At 42.0% G+C, this 21450-nt stretch overlaps 1 protein-coding gene across 1 annotated transcript in view; it reads left to right on the top strand.

Moving 5' to 3' along the window:
* Window positions 1-319: 319 nt before the first annotated feature.
* larp4b (La ribonucleoprotein 4B) overlaps window positions 320-21450 on the top strand; it is a gene marked incomplete at both ends in the record, with an annotated part of 42709 nt that continues 21578 nt past the window's right edge. The window contains 2 exons of the mRNA XM_080010517.1: window positions 320-400; window positions 21178-21331. Coding sequence (XP_079866643.1) covers window positions 320-400; window positions 21178-21331 — 235 coding nt within the window. The remainder of the gene's footprint in view (window positions 401-21177; window positions 21332-21450) is intronic.

The following is a 21450-nucleotide window of genomic DNA, read 5'->3' as shown; positions in this document are numbered from 1 at the left end:
TTAATTATAGTATAGCGTTAAAGCAAAGGGAAAATGGTTGCATTGCTTCCAAACAAAGTATGAATATTACAATTTTCAAATTTATTTAGAAATTAAAACGGTAGTACTGAATCGTATCAAAGTAATTTTGTTTTACAGAAAAATTCATATCATACATATTGCCCGTATTAACGCCTGCCATTAAACATTGGTTCAAAAAGTAACATTCAATCTCTATTGGCTTAGAGTTGTATTGGATTATTTTTAATCAGTCTTCCCTCTGTTGCAGCTTCCTTGGTGACAGAGTCTTCTCCCTGAGGAGCCAAGAAGCAGACGGCTCATGACTTCTGACCAGGACACGAAAGTTGTAGCTGAACCACAGGGGCAGCAAGTACAAGAGTCAAAAGAGAACTCTCATTTGGTAGGCACCACACACACACACACACACACACACACCCACCCACCCCCAGACCCCTAACAAGCAGTGTGCATCTACTGTTGGACAATCTCAGGTACCACAGGACATCCAAACAGGGATGAACAACAAACATCACTTTTTACTGCACAGATTCCCAGTCCAGAATTTTAAATGTTCTCCAAAACTGATCTCCGGTCTGTTACTCCAACTCAACAGTGTGCACATGAGACGGTAATTGGGGGCACATTGGAACATAATGATTGACGTAAAATCTTTTTATCTCCATTGGGGACATGGGTAAGGGTTACGGTTAGGCGGCGATGAGGTCAGTGAGTTGCAGATTAATTCTTATTCAAATAATTGTGATTAACAATTTAATTATTTTTTGGTTAAAAAAAACTTGTAATATTACATGTCTATCTGTTGAAGAAGACCCATTTATTGACATTGAAGATTGGAACATAAAAATCTGGGTGGACAATTAATTGATTTTCCTTATCTCAACGGATGGAATAACTCACATTTTATATCATTGCAACATTACGAACGTTGGTTTAAAATTGCCCTTAAATTTGGATGGAAATCTGTGGAATCTGAAGATTTTACAAAAGGATCCCAATCTGCTCAAATAATTACAGATACTTTATCATGGTATTTGATGGATATCTGGTCCATACTTTCAGATGTTATCGACCAACCGTTCCAGCCACCGCAAGGCATGCAACAATTATAGATTTGCGATTGTAGCCTGAGGGGAAGTCACGGTTTCACCATTATTCAAGATTCAAGATTCAAGATTTTTATTTGTCACATACATATACATACTTCCATACATATATGCAGTGAAATGTAATGCAACGCACCAGGTGATAGCACACAATATGTCCTAGGAAAAATAAAAAATAAAATAAAAAGTAGAAAATTCCTTTCTAATAGACCGACTAACTGACTCCTAAAACGTAATACAGTAAGTGGAATACTTATAGAATAAGATAAAAATATAAAGAATAAAATACAATAAAAATAAATTGAAATAAAATGGAATAGATAGAAGATATCATGCATCTGTTTGTTTTGCAACACTACAGCTGTATAAAAATCACATGAGAATTATTTAATTAGAGATTTAATTGTATTTTTTTTACCCAAAACCTTTCTTTGTCAGCTTTTGTTTTTAACAGTTGCTGCCTTTACAAATAATACATAATATTAACCAAATAATACTGGAGCTGCCCCCAACTAGAGATTTTCTAAGTCCGACTAGTAGTCGTCAGTTAAAGCCATTAGTTGACAGGTCGAAGCACGTTTATCATTTTAATTGAATTGTTTAAATGTCGATTTTTGGGGCATCAGAAAATGGTTTGTGTTCCAGGGCTGAGAAAGAACGATATAACTTAAATTATTAACACTGTGCTCCATTTCAGATAAATACAAAATATGAATTTAATTTACGAGCGGTGTGCGGCGCACACGCATGAAGCGAGACGCCTGTTAATTCGCGGCTGGTGGTGTCGGAACAACCAGCAAGGAGGCTAAACAATTATATTTATTAAAATTCATTTCTAAGTTTCTAACTAATTATTAATTACACATACATATTGTGTATTAGGAATGCAACCATACACTGTATATTATGGAACCGTTCAGTACGCCCCCTTAGGGCGTGGAGTGGTGTGCTGTAAGTGCTGCTTCCTGTTTAATCCGTAAGGACACCCGAGCGGTCGGGATTCACTAGTTAACAAACAGGATGTGTATTGAGAAATGCAGACTTCTCTACAAAATCGACTGTCTCTCTTAATTCTGAACCGATGTTCATGAAATGTGGTTTGTTATAAATGTGAGAAATTGACCATGATACTGGTTACTTACTGGTATTAAATTAATTAACTAGGGGTGGATCTAATCATATTTTTTCATTGACGACCATGTTTAAAGGAAGATGGTATGATGCCTGCCTCATATTGCACTTTAATTTAACAATTGATTAGAGAATGTAATATACATTTTTAGATTTAATTCAAACATTGGGCATCTTGAATTTTGTTTTCATTTAAGAGCATGGGCCAAAGTTCCCTTCTTTCAGTGTTGTACAGAATAAATGGAAAGCAAAGATACACTACTCACAAAATGTTAGTGATATTTGGCTTTCGGGGTGAAATTTAGGGAAAATGTAAAAAGTTCATGCTTCAGTGATATGATATGATGAAAGTAGAGCATTTTAAGTAGAAGCATGCAATGGTGATTTCTTCATCTCAAACAATTTATTGAAACAAAAGCCAACAACAGCAGTGGGTATACCACAACAAATGTCAATGTCTCAACTTATCATGTGCCCTTGAGCATCAATTACAGCTTGACAACAACGTCTCATGCTGTTCACAAGTCGACTTATAGTCTGCTGAGGCCTGGCCCCCCACTCTTCTTGAAGGGGGCCCTCAGGTCATTGAGGTTCCGGGGCACAGAGTTACGAGCCTCTCCACGGCCACTCAGCTGATCCCATAGGTTTTCTATGGGATTCAGGTCTGGAGAAAGTGCAGGCCACTCCATTTGAGGTGCCCCAGTCTCCACCAGCCGTTCCCTAATGATGCCACCTCCATGAGCTGGAGCATTGTTGTCCATGAAGATGAAATGAGGCCTGTGTTGTTCATGCAGGGGCACAATGACTGGATGAATGATGTTATTCAGGTAGTATGGGCTTGTCACTGTACCATTCACAAAGTGTAGGGCAGTTCTGTATTGACTAGACACACCTGCCCACACTGTAACACCACCACCACCAAAGGCTCGTCTGGTGACACCAGTGGCTGATGCATAGCTCTCTCCTTGACGTCTCCATCATTTCTGCTCAACGTGAATCGACTTTCATCAGAGAACAGCACTGAGGCCACTGGTCCCTCGTTCAGCGTAAATGCTCCCTGGCCCGTGCAAGACCATGATGGCTGTGGATGGTGGTGTGGTCAGGTACCCTTGCAGGTCGTCTAGCACACAGACCATGCTGATGGAAATGGTTTCTAATGGTCCGACGTGACACTTGGTGCCTCTCACCTCCCTTAAATGTGCCTGGAGTTGAGTGGCATCATCATGCGGTTGCGCAGGGCACAATGAAGCGCTCATCTTCCAGTCTCTGTATATCTGTTGCAACCTGCTGATGACACTCTGTGACACTCTAAGCTCAGTGGCCACGTCCCTCTGACAACATCCTGTTTGAAGCCTCGCAAGGTGAGGTGCTGTTGATCAGTTGTTAGGTGTCGTCTTGGTCTCATGATGTCAAAATGTGAACAGCATGATGAAGAGGACTGTTTAAATACCAATTCTCATTGAACTAGGACATTTATTGGTGGATTCATGGCTCAAACACCTGTTGTGAATTTCACCGTTCAGCTCCTTGTTAGAGAACAGCAAGTTGTGCAAAAAGTACTGAAACATTGAACAGGTGGACATGTGCATTCAAAGGTTTAGAGAAGGTCAAATGAAGTTCACCTGTAAAGATTATAGTGCATTTTAGGTTCATCCTGAAATTTCACCCGAAAGCCAAATATCCCTAACTTTTTCTGAGTAGTGTATATATTTCTCCCCCCCCCCCCTTTTTTTTTTTTTTTTTTTTTATTTATGATCCGAAAAATGATCCAATCCGTGACTAAAAACCGTGATCCGAACCGTGAGTTTGGTGAACTGTTGCACCCCCACCGCTGCGGCTCCACTGGCCACATCAGCTGCGGGGGTCCGCTCCGAGCCAAGCGGGTGTTTTCTATTTTTGCGCGGGAGGTCAATTTTTTTTCATCTGCGCGCAGCTACGCAAGGTTTTTCTATAGAAACGAGGTAAAACTACAGAGGACGTTCTTTGTAAAGAGTGCAATCACAGTTGTATTTTCAGTTTGAATTTTTTCTACATTTCCTTTGGACCAATGTAGAGAACTTGTAAAATTTGGTGGATAAAATGCTCTAGTTGGCTTTTGACTTCAACAGTTGCTGCCTTTTGAAATATACATAATACCGTAACAGTGAAAATAAATAAAAGGAAACAAAGTCTGTCTCTTTGGAATTAAATATAAGCTATAAGCACATTAGCTAATTATTTCCATTCAGAACAAAACAAAAGGAGTCATAGGTTGCAGGACCTCTGTCTGCATCAGGGCCCTTTTCACAAATTGCACAATTATTTACAGTCCTCTCAGTTCATATTAAAGTGCAGAAATGTGAGCATGTTCACATTTTCAGTGCTCAGTCTTGACCGCTGACGAGACAGAAAAGGCAGCATCAGTATGATTAACAACACTTATTCCCTTAAAGAGAAACAAAGATTAAACATTTCCAAATGTTTTGGGTTCAATAAAATGTTTATTTTTACAGTGCTAAACAAAGTAGGCTATGTAAAACAGACCGGCATTGCCTCTCCAGGGCGTCTTTCCGACTGCGGTTGAATAAAGTGAAATAAAATTAAACAGGTATGGGAGTGTTAAATGTAAAAAATCAAAAAAGAGATCAGGATTGCCTGAAGAGATAAGGCTGAATGCGCTTTTCTCGGATGGTCCCCGTTTATGTCCCTGTTAAACTAACATACATGCAAACAAACAGACAATAGGAAATGTCTGGCCTGTTTCATTTTCAGTTGAGTTTGTCGAGTTTCAGTGCCAAGAAGGCACGAGCATGTTCACCTTCTCTGGCTTGAGGCATGAGCGGTTGTGTGAGACTACCTTTCCTGCAGCTAGTGGGTCAGCTCGATGTCTGCATGCACTCTTACGGGAATGGGGTTGGCTCGGCCGGGATCCGCAGGCATCTCGAGTTTCAAGTTTCTTCCAAATCAGTCTGCATACGGAGCAGAAATTAGGGAAAACCCGATGAAATTTGACCGGAACTAACCAGACTTTCGTGCCTCACTCACACGGTAATAATTATTTGTTATTAATATAAAATGAAGATTAACTTTATTGATCCCCGAGGGGTAAATATTACCAATGTTGGTAATAAGCTGAAGTGTTATTATCATCAAGTGTCCATGCCAAATTTCTTTATTAATTTTTAATTATCTATTTTAAATAATTAGTCGAATTTTACATGTGCCCTGAGGAAACACTCTCTGTTGTTTTTTGATTGTTTGTTTGCAGTTTTAGTAAAAATGAAACACAAATTGAGAACATCTCTTATGCAGGTGTTATTAATCATTGAAATACAATTCGGTAGATCCCATGGTATAGTGCTGGAAGTCAACAAGTTCCTAATGATGAGTCCCTTTCTTGGGGGAAAGCGGGGTGCCTTACACCATCAAGAAGCCGAGACCTAAGGAATGATTGGAGATGCAGCTTGACACTGTCCAGTTTTTCTACCAATTAAAAGGGAATAAACATTCATTTTAATTTTGCTCAGGTGGTAGAGCAGGTTGTCTTCGTGATCAAGAGATTGCCGGTTCGATCTCAGCCTGGTAGCATGCTGAGGTGTCCTTGAGCAAGACACTTATAGCCCCAACTTCTCCACCGGCGCTGCTAAGAGGGTGGCAGCCCACTGCTTCTAGATATATCAGACACTCGGTTGGGTAAGTGTAGACAACCAATTTCCCAACAGGGATTAATAAAGTAGACATTATTAAAATGTGCAGAAATAGGGAAAAGGAAAAAAAAAAAGACCAAAATAACATTTTAACTGCATGCAGACAACTGTCTGTTTAGGACCCTGAATCTAACAGACCCTATGTAGCTGACATATGTCAGTCATGGCTGTGAATGTCGGACTCTTCCGGTTCTAATGGGTCCAGTTTCATTCAGATATCTTGACGTGAGGGGTCAAAGGACCCGTTTGGAAATAGTCATGCCCATTTACTTTTGTCAAAAAAGATCGCTGACTTTGGAGCTATGTTACGCCCGGTTCTCATGACGTGTTTTACGATGAGCTACCAAGACATGGTTTATTGCTTCTGATTTGTGAGTCTAGTTTTCGCTAATACCGGAGGCTTAAACTCAGTTTACAAAGTGAGCTTGCGAGGGCACGTCAAACATCATGGACTGCGACAGCTTAACAGGTCTCACCACTATTTTGTTGTTTGTGACACTTTTAAATTTAATTCCCTACCAACTTCAAAGATTCCAAGATGACACCGCTGTGTCCGCTCCACTGAGACTGTGCTTTTATTTATTTTTTGTTTGTTTTTGTTATTTGTTCTACACAAAGTGAATCTGCACTCTGGACATAGGACTGCAGTACAGTTATGGACATTGGATTCAGAATTACTCACCAGTTTCCACCTCTTTGTGGCCGGAGGAGATACTGCGAGGCCCGCACCAGGACAACAATGGAGACGCAGCGCCCCACAGGAAGAAGAGAAAGCATAGGGGGATGCGGGCTGAAGTCCGGAACAGACTGACAGCTCAGGCACATCGCCCATCTCTACCCAGTGTCCTGCTTGCCAATGTCCAATTTTTTTGGAGAACAAACTGGACAACAGTGTTGCCCCCCAGATTTGTCATCAAGCCCAGGGAACTTGGATTGTCCACCTCCCTGTGCAGCTGGGTCCTTGACTCCCTGGCCGGTAGACCCCAGGTGGTGAGGGTGGGCTGCCACGCCTCAACCCCCACACCTTCAACACAGGAGCCCCCAAAGGCTGCATCTTAAGTCCTCTGCAGTACAATATACAAATGATTGTGTGGCCAAGAGATGCTCCAACACCATCAAGTTTGCTCATGACACAGTTGTGGTGGGCCTGATCGCCAACAACGATGAGAAGGCCTACCTGGGAGAGCTGGAGGACCAGGCCAGGCTAACAGCCTCTACCTGAACGTCAGCAAAACCAAGAAGCTGGTCGTGGACTTCAGGAGGACACAGCAGAGGATACACCCCTCCCCCACCATCAACAGGGAACCAGTTGAGAGGGTGAGCAGCTTCAGGTACCTCGGTGTGCACGAGACTGAGGACCTGACAAGACATTACATACGGACAGGACACTCTGGTGGAAAAAGGCGAGGAAGTGCCTTTATCACATTAGACAACTGAGGAAGTTCAGAGTCTAGCCACAGATCCAGAAAACCTTCTAATCTGGTGCCATCAAGAGCATCCTGTCGGGATGCATCACCGCCTGTATTGGAACTGTTTCACCCAGGACTACAAAGCCCTGTAGAGAGAAACGTTTGGCTGAGCATACCCCTGGGATGACACTCAGCCCCCTACAGGAATTATACACCAGGCGTTGCAGGACCAGGGCTAAAAGTATTATTAAGGAACCCCACCACCCCAACCATGAACTGTTCCAGTGGCTGTTGTCAGACAGACACCTCTGCAGCCACAAGACCAAAACAGAGACTCAGAAAGGCATTCTTTCCTCAAGCCATAAGGGCACTGAACTCTGTCAACAAACTGGGACTTACCTCAATACTTACACGTACACATTTTATATTCTTTAATAGTTAGGGGTCCAGCCCACAGGACTTGCTCCCTATTGCTGTTGTTCGGGAGCAATTCTTTGAATTTTAAAATGTAAAACTATTTGATACAGAAGAACGGAAGAAGCTACGAACATGGTTACATCTTGTTTGAGCTGGTATGTCACAAACACCTAGTCTTTGAAGTTTCATCCAAATCGATCCACACAGGCAGCAGAAATTACTCAAAAACCAACCAAATATGACTGAAATCACAGACATGGTCTAATGCATTCAACGCCAAAATATATCGAACCCAGCTAAAAATTTCTGAATCACAACAAGGACATAAGCTACGAACACGGTTGAGGTGTTGTTTGAACCAGTATTTGTCACAAGCATCTTGTGGTTTTGATTTCATTCAAATCGATCCACATATGAAGCAGAAATTAGTGAATAACCGACCAAATCTTCAGCTGGTCCTGCTTGACTGACTCCGCACTATTCTCCCTGGCCTCAGTTTGGTGTCGGGGGTATGTGGGGATGGTCTGGTTTGAATAGCCACACTTGACCTGGGTCTGGGTGATTGGGTCAGAGTGGCTGTATACCGGTTGGTTGGTCTAATGAGCAACAGGTAAAACCCCCATCCCTACACACACTCAGGAGAGGAGCTCTATTGTAGAGACCAACTCTCTACAATAAACTGGTGTTTACAAACCCTGTCTTCTGTCTACCTATTTAAAGTGGAGTTCAGAAAAAAATTCACCATCAAAATTACTGCGACACCCAGGAATGACCATATTTAAACTGAACGCCAGAAGAAACATGCAGACGTAAGTCCATGTTGATTGGTCCAGACACAAGTCCATGATGTTTGTAACTTGTGATGCATTTCACAGAAACCAACCAAAAATCTAATACCGACCTAAAACAAATATACTGGACCCCGTTGCTGCCTGCAGCGATATTTATTATTATTATTCTTCTCAGCTACTATTTCTGTTGGTCTGGTATATTTATTTTCTAAATGCTTATTACATTTTATTCCTTAAAATAAAAAAGTAATTTTTTATTTATATATATATATATGTTTTTTTGTTTTTTTTGTTTTGTTTTTTTCCCCCCCTATTTGTACTATATGCCCTGCATATAGCAATCTCTGGAGTTTGCCAAAAAAGCACTTCTCTGCATGCTGTAGGTGACAAATGTATGTATGTGACGAATAAACTTTGAGAATCCTTTTGATCAATTGAATCTTAATGTTCTGTTTAATAACTTTCCACCCAAGTTACCATTTTTTCAACTCAGTTATTGCTTAGTGCATTACCTTTACTTTGGTGTTGAAAGCACGATGGTTATCTCAATATTGTTGCAGTAAATTTGAAGTGTTGGACCCTTTAGCCGCAACTTTTTTCAACAGCTTTTGCAGATTGGCTATCCGTCGTCTTGAACAACCCCCTGGTCACTCTGTGTACCCAAAATGCTCCCACACTGACGACTTGAGGAATTTTTTGTTTTGTTTTCGTGGATACAAAGCTTCAATGCTTGGTCCTTCGGACATTGTTTAGCTAATGTAGCGTAGCCCCCATGGATGTATGTGGCCCCCCTCAGACACAAATGTCGCTCTTATGCCACACGGCATTTTAAGCTTGTGCACTACTGGTGTAGCTTGGTTTTCGTTTCGTCTGCAGGTTGTTTTATGTTTAGTTTTCCTCACTGTGCAACTGTTGTTCAGAGAAAAATAATGTACCATAATGTCCCTTTTTTGAGAGTGAGGACAGAAACACTTGTTGTAGCTGAACCTCTACGGTTTCAAAACCGTGGCGTTTTTAAGCGCGGTTACTTGTGAAATCGGTTAATCGCTGTATCCCGCGCTGCCACCCCATATTTGATTCATTTTGGTACGGGTAGACTCACCCAGATCGTCAAAAATAAAGAAGTGAGCTCAAGGAATTTGATCTGGAAGCGCCCCGAGGGGGTGGGAGAAAACACTGTAGCCGCTGCAGCTGGTAACCAAATCACCATGGCATTATTTTTCCTCTTCATCAGCCCCCGTTGCCCTCATTGATTATGGGCTTGGCATTTCCTTTTCTGGTGAAGCGTAAAGGCCAGAGAGTTAAGGTGCAGCAGTGCGGCACAACTTAAGATTTAAACCCTGAGTAGTTACTGGGTGCGACCTCAAGCCCCAGCGGAGTGACGATGCTCATCATGCACCAAAGGCTTCCTTGGACTGCAACGGTGACAAAACAGAATGAAACAGTCTGTTTCCTTTGGGGAGTTGCGCCACCAACTTGCCTTCTTTTATATTTGGTTTTGGATCCACTGCTGCCTGTTGGCACGATCCTGGTTATATTTGAGGTTCGTGCCGGGTCTTGAAATGTTTATTTATTTTATTACTGTTTCATTATTTATACAGCACCTTTTCATTCAAGAAATGTAGGTCAACGTGCTTCACATAAATAAGGGATAAAAGGTAAACAAACAAATTAAACCAATTGCATGCAAAGTGGGCAAAAGCCAGCTTAAGCTACAAAATCCACGAGACGATTGTCCACAGAATTTGAGCATTGAGACACAAATGCAATAAAAGATGCCACATAATGCAAATAAAACGTAACATATAAAAAGAAACATGGGAAATAAGAACAGCTATCGCAAAATTCCAATCAGTGGCCTATTGACCATTTTATCGGGGAAGGTGGGCGTTCGTTGTGCATAGAACTTAATGCAGTGCGGCAAATGGGATCTCACTGTTAGAGAAGTACAGGATTTATTATTTACAAGTGAAGATTTTACCCAACATCTAATTTTTACTCAATTTAGTCGCATAGCGACGGGGAGACGTGCGTGACACTGCACAGGACAGTGGGGAAGGCTCTTACTGGAGCGGGACAGTCAGACTCAAACTCAGTTTTGTTTAAAAAAAACAAACGTATCATATTTTGTTTCATACATGTCGGAACAAAAAACAAAAATAAATTGATCTAAAATTAAAAACGCAAGCACGGGATTCGGGAACAGCCGCACAGGGTGCACCGATGTCTGGGGAAGGAATAAACAAAACAACTCGGCTGCAATTCTTTGAGTTATTTTTACGTTACGTACATTTTATACAGAAGTAAGAAACTAAGGAAACAAAATAAATCAAAATCTTTCTTTTTGTATACTTTGTATACTGCTCTTGGACATGATGAAGTTGTAGAAATAGAACTAGACTACTGAGTACTCACTCCTGGGTATTTGCCGATATCGGCGATTTCCCAATGTCTTCAAAAATCGTTTAGATTCCTCATGATAGTAATTGGTTGTGCGCCGATTGATTTGATCAAACGAGTCCGTTACGGATATTGTGTTTTGTCGGATTGCGATTGATGTTCGATCATTTTGAGTTTATATCAGGACCTGAGAAATCTATAGTTCTGATCATTTGATCTCATCGGATATATCTGCTGTCCGTCAGTGACAAATACATTGCGTGTTCTGATAGCTGCACATACAGTCCCTCCCACCCACAGTCCCTCCCCTAAGCTTAGTGGAAGATGGCGGCGAGTGTACAACGGGAGGCTCAGCGTTGCTCCCGATTCTGCAAATTAGTGGGTATCTGCCTTTTTCTTTCAAGTCTGTTCACTCAGAACAGTCTCGCGTACACGTCATACAGCCGACAGGAACTTGTGGAACATTTTCATGATGATTTTTAAGATGGATCATTTGTATTAGCCACTGCAGTAATACTCCTAAATTCCCATATAGTTCAATGTAATGAGCCCTCATGGGATTTTTTTTGAACATGTACTAGCTGATATTGTTATATATTGATATCGTAAAAAAAAAAATCCTGTGCCCTATAAAAATCCTAAAAATGTGCTCGCCATAAAACCGCACAACAAATATTGGCAATGGCTGCTTTAGTAAGTCTACTCTTCTCCTCAGGAAGTGCCCATCTCTTGGGAGGTTTATTTTGTCCGCTAGTTTCGCAGTGAAACGGTGGATCTTTCATAACATAATATAATTTAATTGTCCTACATTGTAGAGTATGGATGTTTTCACACTGGAATGAGTTGTTGTGAAATCATTTGACGACTTTGAAATAATAAAAATAAAAAACAAAGTCACCAATGTACCTGCTGCAAGTGTTTCTTTCCACTGTTCCCTTATTGGCCGGGGCGACGAGGTAATTGATCCATAGAGCACTGTCAGGTTTGTAATTCTCAGCGTGCAAGTCACAATTCATCATCCGTTAGTCGCATTATGTCAAATATGTGATATGAATTAGCAGGATAACTTGCTGTGCCACGTGAAGGGAAGTGTTGAATGGTGTCTTCCTAACAAGTGTCAGCCCTTCCTTTGTGAAACATGCCTTAAAGTTGTCGTTAAACACATGAAGGCCCAGAGTGTGAGCTCAGGGTGTTTTGGCTCACTTTTTGATGAGTCACTCTGAGCCTTGCACATATGTTAATTAAATATTGACAAAAGATCAGAGCTTGAATCACCTTTTTTAAGGCAGTGGGGGGCTTGGAGTTGCATGTATATTCACACGGTTTCTACTACTTTCCCAATCTTGGTACATTGGTCGTTTTCATATTTAGATTTCTTTAAGCGCTGTTTGATATCGTAGCTTGGGAACAATTTATTTGACACGCAGGGTTCTTACCAAGTGTTGGAAGTTTTAAAAATCCTTCTGTTAGTTGTGTGTTGCATTTTCAATAGGGCTGAACAATGAATCAAATTCAAACAGACATCATAATTGAACAGAACGCAATTTTCAAATCGCAAATTCGCCATTGAAAATAAAGTAGTTTTTTTATTTATTTATATATTTTTTATAAATGTTACGCAATAGGGCCGGCTCTTCCTATATGCGATATAGGCAGCCACCTAGCGCGCCGTCCCGGGGAATAGGGGGAGGCTGGGAGAGGGAGCGATCGTGGCACATTTTGCGCAGCTGTCTCCCTCTCCGACGGTATAGACGATGCATGCCAGCGATAGGGTGCCCGCGACCGGCCTGCCAGAACAATGTGTTTTTATTTTATTGTACGTCTCCTAATGAAACGTAACCTTGCGTGATGAGTACACTTTCTCCGTCCCCGTCCCCGTCCCCTGCCTATAGCGATTGTTTTAAACCCCTCCCAACCCGGTGAGACCCGGTGCCCCGTCACCGGGCCACGGTGCGCTGTGCATGGAGTGTGCTGCTGGCAGAGCTCGGGACACCTGTAGAGTCCGGACGGAGCCTCTTCCAGAATAATGCGTCTGTCTGTTTTTTTTAACCTTTTTTTTTTAATTATTTCTTTAATGAGCATAAAGCTGTCCCTGAGCACACAGAGTGGTGCTTTGTTTATGTGGACCTATGCGCACAAAATTTTTATAAACAATACATTTCTGCTGAAACACTGCATATCTTTTGAATGGTGTTTTTTTTTTTTTTTTTAGGTTCGAACAATTACAAGGCTTGAAGTTAAATCAATGAGTCAATATTCTACTTTGACTCAAGGTTTTTCCTTTTTACATTTCAATGGTTAAAGATGTGTTATTCATATCAATTAATCTCATTTCATCATAACACGTGCGTGTGGCTGACAGGAAAGAGCAGTTTATATGTTGTCTGTCTATTTTTGTGTTGGTCATACTATACTATCAAAATAATTTATTGCTTGTGTTTCATGAATAATACAGAAGATAAGGAAGTTAGAAAAAAATAAAAAATTGCATGCTAAGTTATAATCACGATATTGTTATAAAGAAATCATAATTAGATTATTTTCCCAAACCATTCAGACCTAATTTTCAAGGTCAGAAATAATAACCATGCAACTCAAAGTGCTTTTTTATTAATAGAAGGCAATAGTAATGATAAAAAAAGAAAATAAGGAAAAATGTAACGATAGAAACAATTCAATATGGTTCTCAATTACAGTTTTGGATCGTCATTGATTCTAAATATCTCTTCAAGCATTGGTCTCAAAGCATTAGTCTTTTGTGTGCCTGAAATGTGATTTAATGCCATGAAAACTGTCATTTTTTGATGCTGAGCGTAAGTTCACAAGAGAACAACAAATCAATAAACAAATATTGTCATTTTATGGGAAAACTGCCATGTATAATATTGCATACGAAGCATTGTGATGCTGGATTCAGTGTGGTGATAGACACTCCTGTAATAGAACAGGAATTTGCTAATTTGAGCCTGTGTGAATCCTGCACACGTCACCTTGGTCCCCAGGTGATGCTTCACCCACAGAGTCATTGATCCATTCTTACTCGCTCCATAACCAGAGGCTGTTGTGAGCGCCGCAGCGTTAGTGATTGATGGCAGCACATGTGCCACTTAAGCTCGGTCTGAGAGTCTATATGCAGCAGGCAGGCAGGAAACACGCAACCAGCAATCAGCCAGACGCTCCTGTCTTTTGGCCATGGCCGGCGAAGTGTTTTTACCCTCCGTCAGAGACTCAAACTGTCAGTGGAGGAAGTTATGTTTTGTGAACGTAGAAAGCTGCTGTGGTGCAAGGGGAAGGGTAAGTTTGCATCGTGTGAGGCAAACTTGTCTGGTTGAATGTCCCACTGGCCTCAAATTAATCGACAGGTGCAGGTTGGGGGGTTAAATTTAGTTTTTGGCTTCAACTCTACCCCGGTTTTGGTGTTCAGTGTCCAGTGCCAATTTGCACGGCTAAATATGGCGTAAATTGGGGGTGGGCCAGCCATTGGAACTAGAGCTTGGTATTGGACAGGATTTTGCCAATAAAATAAGTAAAAGTGAAGTAGTAATAAACAGCTCGAGAATATAAAATCTAGTTATTTTCAATTAAATGGCAAGTAGAATAATAGATTTATATATATATATATATATATATATATATATATATATATATATATATATATATATATATATATATATATATATATATATATATATATATATATATAAAGACAGTGGATGGTCCTGATCACAAGGTATGTAGTGATGGTGTTGACATTGTCACTTAGGGCCGTTCTTGATACGTGATCACTGAGAAAAGTATTAATACAGCGAGTGAGCCCTCCCTCCCCGTGTTTCACTGTGGCGCTGTGCGAAAGGAAAGGGCGTAGATTTATGAGAATGGGTACGAAGTGTATGCACGCCCACTGCCATGAGGCTAAAGCAGGAGCAGAACAAACCTAATTTTCCTGCGAGTTCCAGAATTAGGAAATAGAAACGGCCTTTTTCCACACGAACAAGATCGGAAACAAGATTGGCAGCCGTGTCGGCGGGGCTTAACTCCCTTGTGGAATCTTTGCTTCAGGTTGTAGGCCTCCCTACAGCCACACACACACACACACACACACACACACACACACACACACACACACACACACACACACACACACACACACACACACACCTGGAGTGTGGGACTGTGGTCCAAGATCTGTGTTTGTATCTAAATTGTATTCTGCAGAAGCTGTGTGCGCTGTGATACTCATGTGAATAAGACAATTTTCTGAAGTTATGGATCCATTAGCTTGATAAATCATTCTCATGTTTGTGTATAAATACTTTGGTTATGACCATGAAACACGCACAATATTGTTATTTGGCCATTATTTGATTTTATATATTCCTACATGAACTTTATACACTTAATATTAGGTGTCACGATTCCAATTCAAAATCAAAAATCCAATCCATATGAGCATTCAATTTCCAACTTCAAAATCACAATCAGGTTTGTGAACCTCCCTGTATTTTTGTGGCTAATATTGGCCGACATGGTCGCCATATTTGGGCGGTCAAGATCCGCTGGTAAACAAATGCCGGGGGGTCAGGGGCCCCCCTCGGAGTTCACTGCGGCTCGCCTGGTTCTGAACAGACTTTCATGATGTTTGGTTCGGGGTTTGGGAGCTGCGGTCGGCTCCAGAGGGATACGCTCCACCCTCAACGCACACTGCACCCTCCCACCTGGCACTAGGGCTGCAGGAACAAAGTGCAAAGAGAATTCAAATATAACAAAATAATTACAATGAAGTTCAGTATAATTTTATCCAGTTTGTTGCACAGTGGCCGCACGTTAGAGATAAATACTCCAGGTAACGGTGTGCGAGGCACACATATGGCAATGAAAGTGGGAAATAAACCCGACCATCACAGACGGAATGTCCTCGAGTGCAGAGGTTCCCAACCTGTGGCTTGTCGGGCGTTGGCCACTGGGACCGTGAGAACGTGGGCGGGATTTTTTCAGGGGAGATTTGGGATCTGTTCCAGAGCAGCAGCAGGAAACACAGTAAATTAAATGCATCTAGAGTTTATTCGATTTGTTTGGAGAAAAGATGGCTCTGATTGTAGCTGCAGGTAGTCATTTTCCTTTTACTACCGGCGTTCCCCTCTGACAAAATTAGCATTCATTTTTCTGCACTTATTTTGGTTCGAAACTAAATGAGTGTGTGAGTGTGTGAGTGTGTGTGTGTTATTTATTGGGAAACAAGTGTTTTTCGTCAAAATAAATCCTTGACTCCTTTCCCATTGCCAGTACACGAGTGTGCCTTTTTTTCCGGTGGGTTCGACGTCACCAACACGGCAGAAAAGGGGCAGTTTGTCCGGCTGTCGTGTTTCCAGTGTGGTGGTTGGAACATTGTTTTTCTTACTATTTGTTTTTAGATTTGTTTTATTGTTTTTAAATATTCTTTAATATGCCCTTGGAGGAGTCTCAAGGCACAAGCACAGGGAATGTGGCACAGATGATGTAGCAGTTACCTCGTTGTGGAGCGCAGTCCACAGTGGGCAGAGCTGAGTGGGGGCGTGAGCACCGGTCTGTCTGTCCGACCTCGTCTGGCGCACAGCTCTGCGCCTGCTTGTGTGGAAACTTTGCAAAAAGATAGTTTGGATGCGGCGTTGCCTTTAAGGCCTAATTTCGGGTTTGTTCAATTTTGCCCCAAAAACTTTTAGTTTTTACCGGAACTTCAATGCATCGTGCCGGAAAAGGGGCAAAAATAAGCAACTCTACCCGGGTGTCACACTTTCATCACTGCCGATCGGAGCTGGAGCTGTTAAATGGAGTAGTTTCTCCATTCACCATTTTAACCTTTCCCACTAAAGACAAAAGCCAGATGTTAGCGGGTGTTGGTGGGTTTTTGGTCCAGTGGGGAAGGGGTATTTGTATCATAGAGAATCAAACACAATGAACTGATACTCTGATACAATTAAATTATATTATTACGGTTTCTGAATGGTTTTGGAAATTGCGATATCAGATCTTGAATCAAATGCCACCCCAGTTACAAATTTATTTAAATAATACATTTGTGTAGTAGACTGCATTTGGAATTTACAAATATTTTTGTATTCCATAATGGTAGCAATTCTCATTATGTAGAAAATGTCAAGATGTAGAATTGATATATTGACATCTCATCTATCTGATTGAATCAATATTGAATTGAAAGATCGCGCCCAGCCTGTCTCACTCTCCCTCTGTTCTCTCCACCCCCCTCCCCTGCTCTCTCTCTCTGCTGCCGCTGGTCCTGTCAGACTAGACAGGGCAAATAAACCGCTGCTACCCGGGCTGTCCGCTGGTGACATGGGTGATAATTCGTCCCCAGTCTGCAGCTCACTATGAATCACTTCCCCTTGTCTCCTCCGAAAATTCTCTCTCTCTCTCTCTCTCTCTCTCTCTCTCTCTCTCTCTCTCTCTCTCTCTCTCTCTCTCTCTCTCTCTCTCTCTCTCTCTCTCTCTCTCTCTCTCTCTCTCTCTCTCTCTCTCTCTCTGGGTGTGTGGGGTCGGGAGAGAGGGCGACATCTCTACCTCTTTTCCCCAGGAAAGCAAGGTGGGCCTTACAAAAAAAAAAAAAAACCTCCTGAAAAGGTCAAGCGCACCCAGAATTTTCCGGTGTGTTGTAAACAGTCTTTGTCGTCAGCAGGCAGTTACTATGGCAGTGAGTTGGAGGGTGCGTTACGTTACGTTAGTACATGTGTTACATTAGTTCGCGGCTGATGTATCAGAGCAGGGAGTGGTGGCTCGACGTCTGGATGACACGGACGCGTTTATCTCCATAATCATATTTTATGTTCTGTTAGAGTATCTCAGACCAAAACCTCAAAACGTCCATAAGCGTTAACCAAGGCCCTGTTTACACCTGGCATCAACATGTGTCTTGGGTGATCCGATCACAAGCGGACACTTCTAAGTACGTCTGTTTACACCTGGCATCAGAAAGCGTCTCAACGTGTGTCTCGAGTAACCACCTCTGATCGGATCTCACTTATCCGCTCTATATGCACATCAGATTTGATTTGTTTCCTGAGTTTCGTAATTGTATGGAAAAGGAAAAATGTAAACCTAACTCAGAGAATTAGAGTGTAGTTTTTATTTTTGTCCTCCACACACTGGTGCGCTATGCCTGCCGTGCCGGCTCCTGCGCCGGTTTTCCTGTGTTTTTATTTTAAATCAATTTGTTTTCGTTTTTAAACATTACATTACATTTTAAACCCATCTAAGGTACTGTCCCGTTCCGCCTCGTGTAATGGAGAGAGAGCGCGATCTCCGGTCCACTGTGCCTCCCTGTCGCAGAATAAAACAAACACTATTCATCAAGCCCCATGCGTCCTGCAGAAGACGTCAGTCAGTTGAGTAGGGAGTCCTTCAATGTGGCCGAGGGCACATTCTCCTTTATACAGCTAAAATAATGTGGCCCAACCACCTCCGAATGTGGTCTGGGCGGTAGGATCTCAACACTTCCTTGATGCGGTTTGGGTGCTTTGGCACACATTAGAGCTGTCCACATGTGACAAATGCAAAGTGCTTTACAGGCATGAAAGTCATTAGAACAATATTGTCCAAAATGCGTAAAAAAAACCAATGAAGTAAAAAGATGATATATTGGAGAATTTTGTATTCCCACGGTCAAACACGGTCTGACATGGTTACATTCTCTCCTAGTTTATCTTCTGGGAGAGGCTGGAAGCCTGTCTGGGAATTAAAGGGGCCTTCAAATTGACTAAAATATTTATTTGTTCCATCTTTGAATTTAATACATTTGGTTAAAAAATGCAGCTCTGTCTCAGACACCGGCTCTCTCACTATCTCTCTCGCAGCCTCAAAATGGCACACCTGAATAGAATACCCTAGTAATAGTAATTTCAACCATCATTTGTCCTTTTTTATTTATTTTTTTTAATTTTAGAAGGGATCATTTCGCAACAGGGCTGATCTCATCCGCCCGTTTAATCCCAGAAGCCACACTTTGTTAGGGGCTCTGCCAGTGGAGCTCAGGTGTGCTGCTTAACACACCTCAACGGGCTCAGAGCTTCATCGGAGGATGACTCAGAGCAGACACAGGGAGAGAGAGGAAAGAAATGAAATGGCAGCATGGGAACCAATCGGCATCTGCCACGTCAGGTCCCTGGAGAGCTCGGGGGGCTCCGACCCCATTATTCATCTCAACAACCACCGGTTGCCAAGCCGAGTAGCTCATCAGCCCAGAATGTGCGCTATCCTCCGCTGGGACCCCACAGTAATGGCCGCCACTCTGAGAGACGGGGGCCGGCAGGGGTCACGACCTTAAGCCCTTGTTAGGAGGTTACTCTTGCACATTGTTAATGGGAGTGTTTGTAGAGTCTTCTATGGCCTCCTGCGGAGAGGCATGCGATGCCTCCGGAGTTTAACCAAACCATGGCACTCACGGCAGCTCTGGGTTACTAACTGGTGACCTGTAAGTACGCGTGGAACTGGGAGAGCAGTTGGTTCGATCCTGTGAGCTCATCCGGCAGTGAGGCGCTCTTCGTTAGTGCAGCTGTGAATTGGTCAGGATCTCACAATTTTATTTCAATACAAAGAGTCGTGATTCGATTCAAAATTGTTTTTAAATGATACATAATGAGAAATTTCGACCAGCTTTTCAGTGTCAGTCTGGTGTTAATTACAGAGATATTCCACAACCAATTCAGTCTAATACAGAAATTAACATTTTAAATAAATTGATAAATGATTTATAACAATGTGACTGGTATTCTTTTTTTTTTTTTCCCCAACCCATCTACACTTTCCAGTTCTATCTCCGGAAGCGCTGTGAGGATGGAGAGGCCCAGACAGGTCTCTCATCACATAATTTGGTTCCTTAAACTAATCAATTATTCAAGAATTTGTCATAAAATAATATCAACGGGTACTTCACTAAATTGGTACTTGATTTTATTATTCGCGTTTGAGAGATCGGCCGCTTCAATCTGTGGTGATTTCAAAATCAACCTCTCTTTCAAAGTCGGACAGAGTGCACACACTGTTTGGGAAGCTCATTTGCATGATGATGAATTAGAGGCAGATAAATGTAAAATTGTGGGTATACAGTGAGGGAAGTAGAGCCACCATCAGCTTTATTATTATTTTGAAACGGTTGTTTCAAAGTGGCCACTGCATCAAATCCGTCCTGCTTGGGGCTGCCACCCAGCCGGTTGTTGGATTAAGTATGGAGGTCTCGAGGTATGGGAGCATATTTGGGCGCGGTGACATTTCTTCTGGGAAATCCTGCCAAGATTTGTTTTCCTGAAAACCACGTGCCCTCACACTGTCATGCTATTTATGCTATTTTTCAAATCAGACAGGTTCATCAAGATTTGTCTTGGTGTTATTTGATGTATCTGATCTGTGTGTGACTGGCTGGTTTGTCAATGTGGCTGCGTCACCCACAACGTACAGACTGCAGTGCCAACCGTTTACCTCCCCAGAATCACGTGACCTGGCAAAAAGACACCCCTGTGGCCCCTTGTGCTCCTACACCTTAATTTTCCCCTTTGTTGGTATTAAGCCAGAATGAAATGGAGAGGAAGTGATGGAGAAGAAAAGTGTGTTTAGAGGTCTAGTCTGAAGAGAGAAATGTACAGAGGAAATGTCTTGTAAAGAGATGCTCAAATGTTTACTGCAAGTCTTGTGGGGTTTAATGGCCGCACCTTAGCTTTAGCAGCGAAGCCCCATTTTTTTATATTAAAATTGTATCGCTCCATGAAAAATACATATGTCATAGCACAGGGTTAAAATTCTCAGGCAGAAAAACACCCATTAACTAATGTCAAGTTAGCCTCCAACTACAATTAACCACATTGAAAGTCTTTTTGCTGTTGTGAGGAAACCTGGTTGTTTTGCGATCTGAGTAGCCGAAATTGGCTGGTCATATTAACAAAACTTCTGTTGCCGATGGGTTAGACAAAGTAAAATTACATATGATTTCTGGCATTTTTATTTTATTTCTGAGTTATGCCATATCCTCTGCCCCAGTTAATAACAAGGTAATTGTGTTCTGGGTGTCAAATATTAATAAAACAGAGAACAAAATTAAATTCCACGCACCAGTGTACGTTGTTGTGTCATCGCTACTAATTTGAAGTTTCTCTGGATCTCTGCTTAATCATAGACCATTAACAAGCTTCCCAGGGGGGATTTCCTGTCCATATTGACATTGCATTACTCTCCCCAGGAATCCGCCAAGGTTTCGGACCTCAACCCCAATGCGAAAGCATGGGCCAACCACATGTTTAGTTTGGACCCGAGTGGGAGTGCGGACACCACACCTGCTGCCCTCCAGCCATGGAAGGAAGGCTGCGATAGCGCTGCAGACCCTGGGCCAGAAGGTAGGCCAGACTGGCAGCTGAAACTCTGTAACTAGCTGGAGGGTAATGAATAACAGAGTTTAACATCCACTATCACATGATAATCCAGGCTGTCAGCAAGTCCATAAAATGTTTTAAAA

This window comes from Zeus faber, assembly GCF_960531495.2.
Source record: "Zeus faber genome assembly, chromosome: 12".
NCBI lineage: Eukaryota > Metazoa > Chordata > Actinopteri > Zeiformes > Zeidae > Zeus > Zeus faber.
Note: the sequence above shows the minus strand (reverse complement) of the source record. Positions and strands in the feature narration are given on the sequence as shown.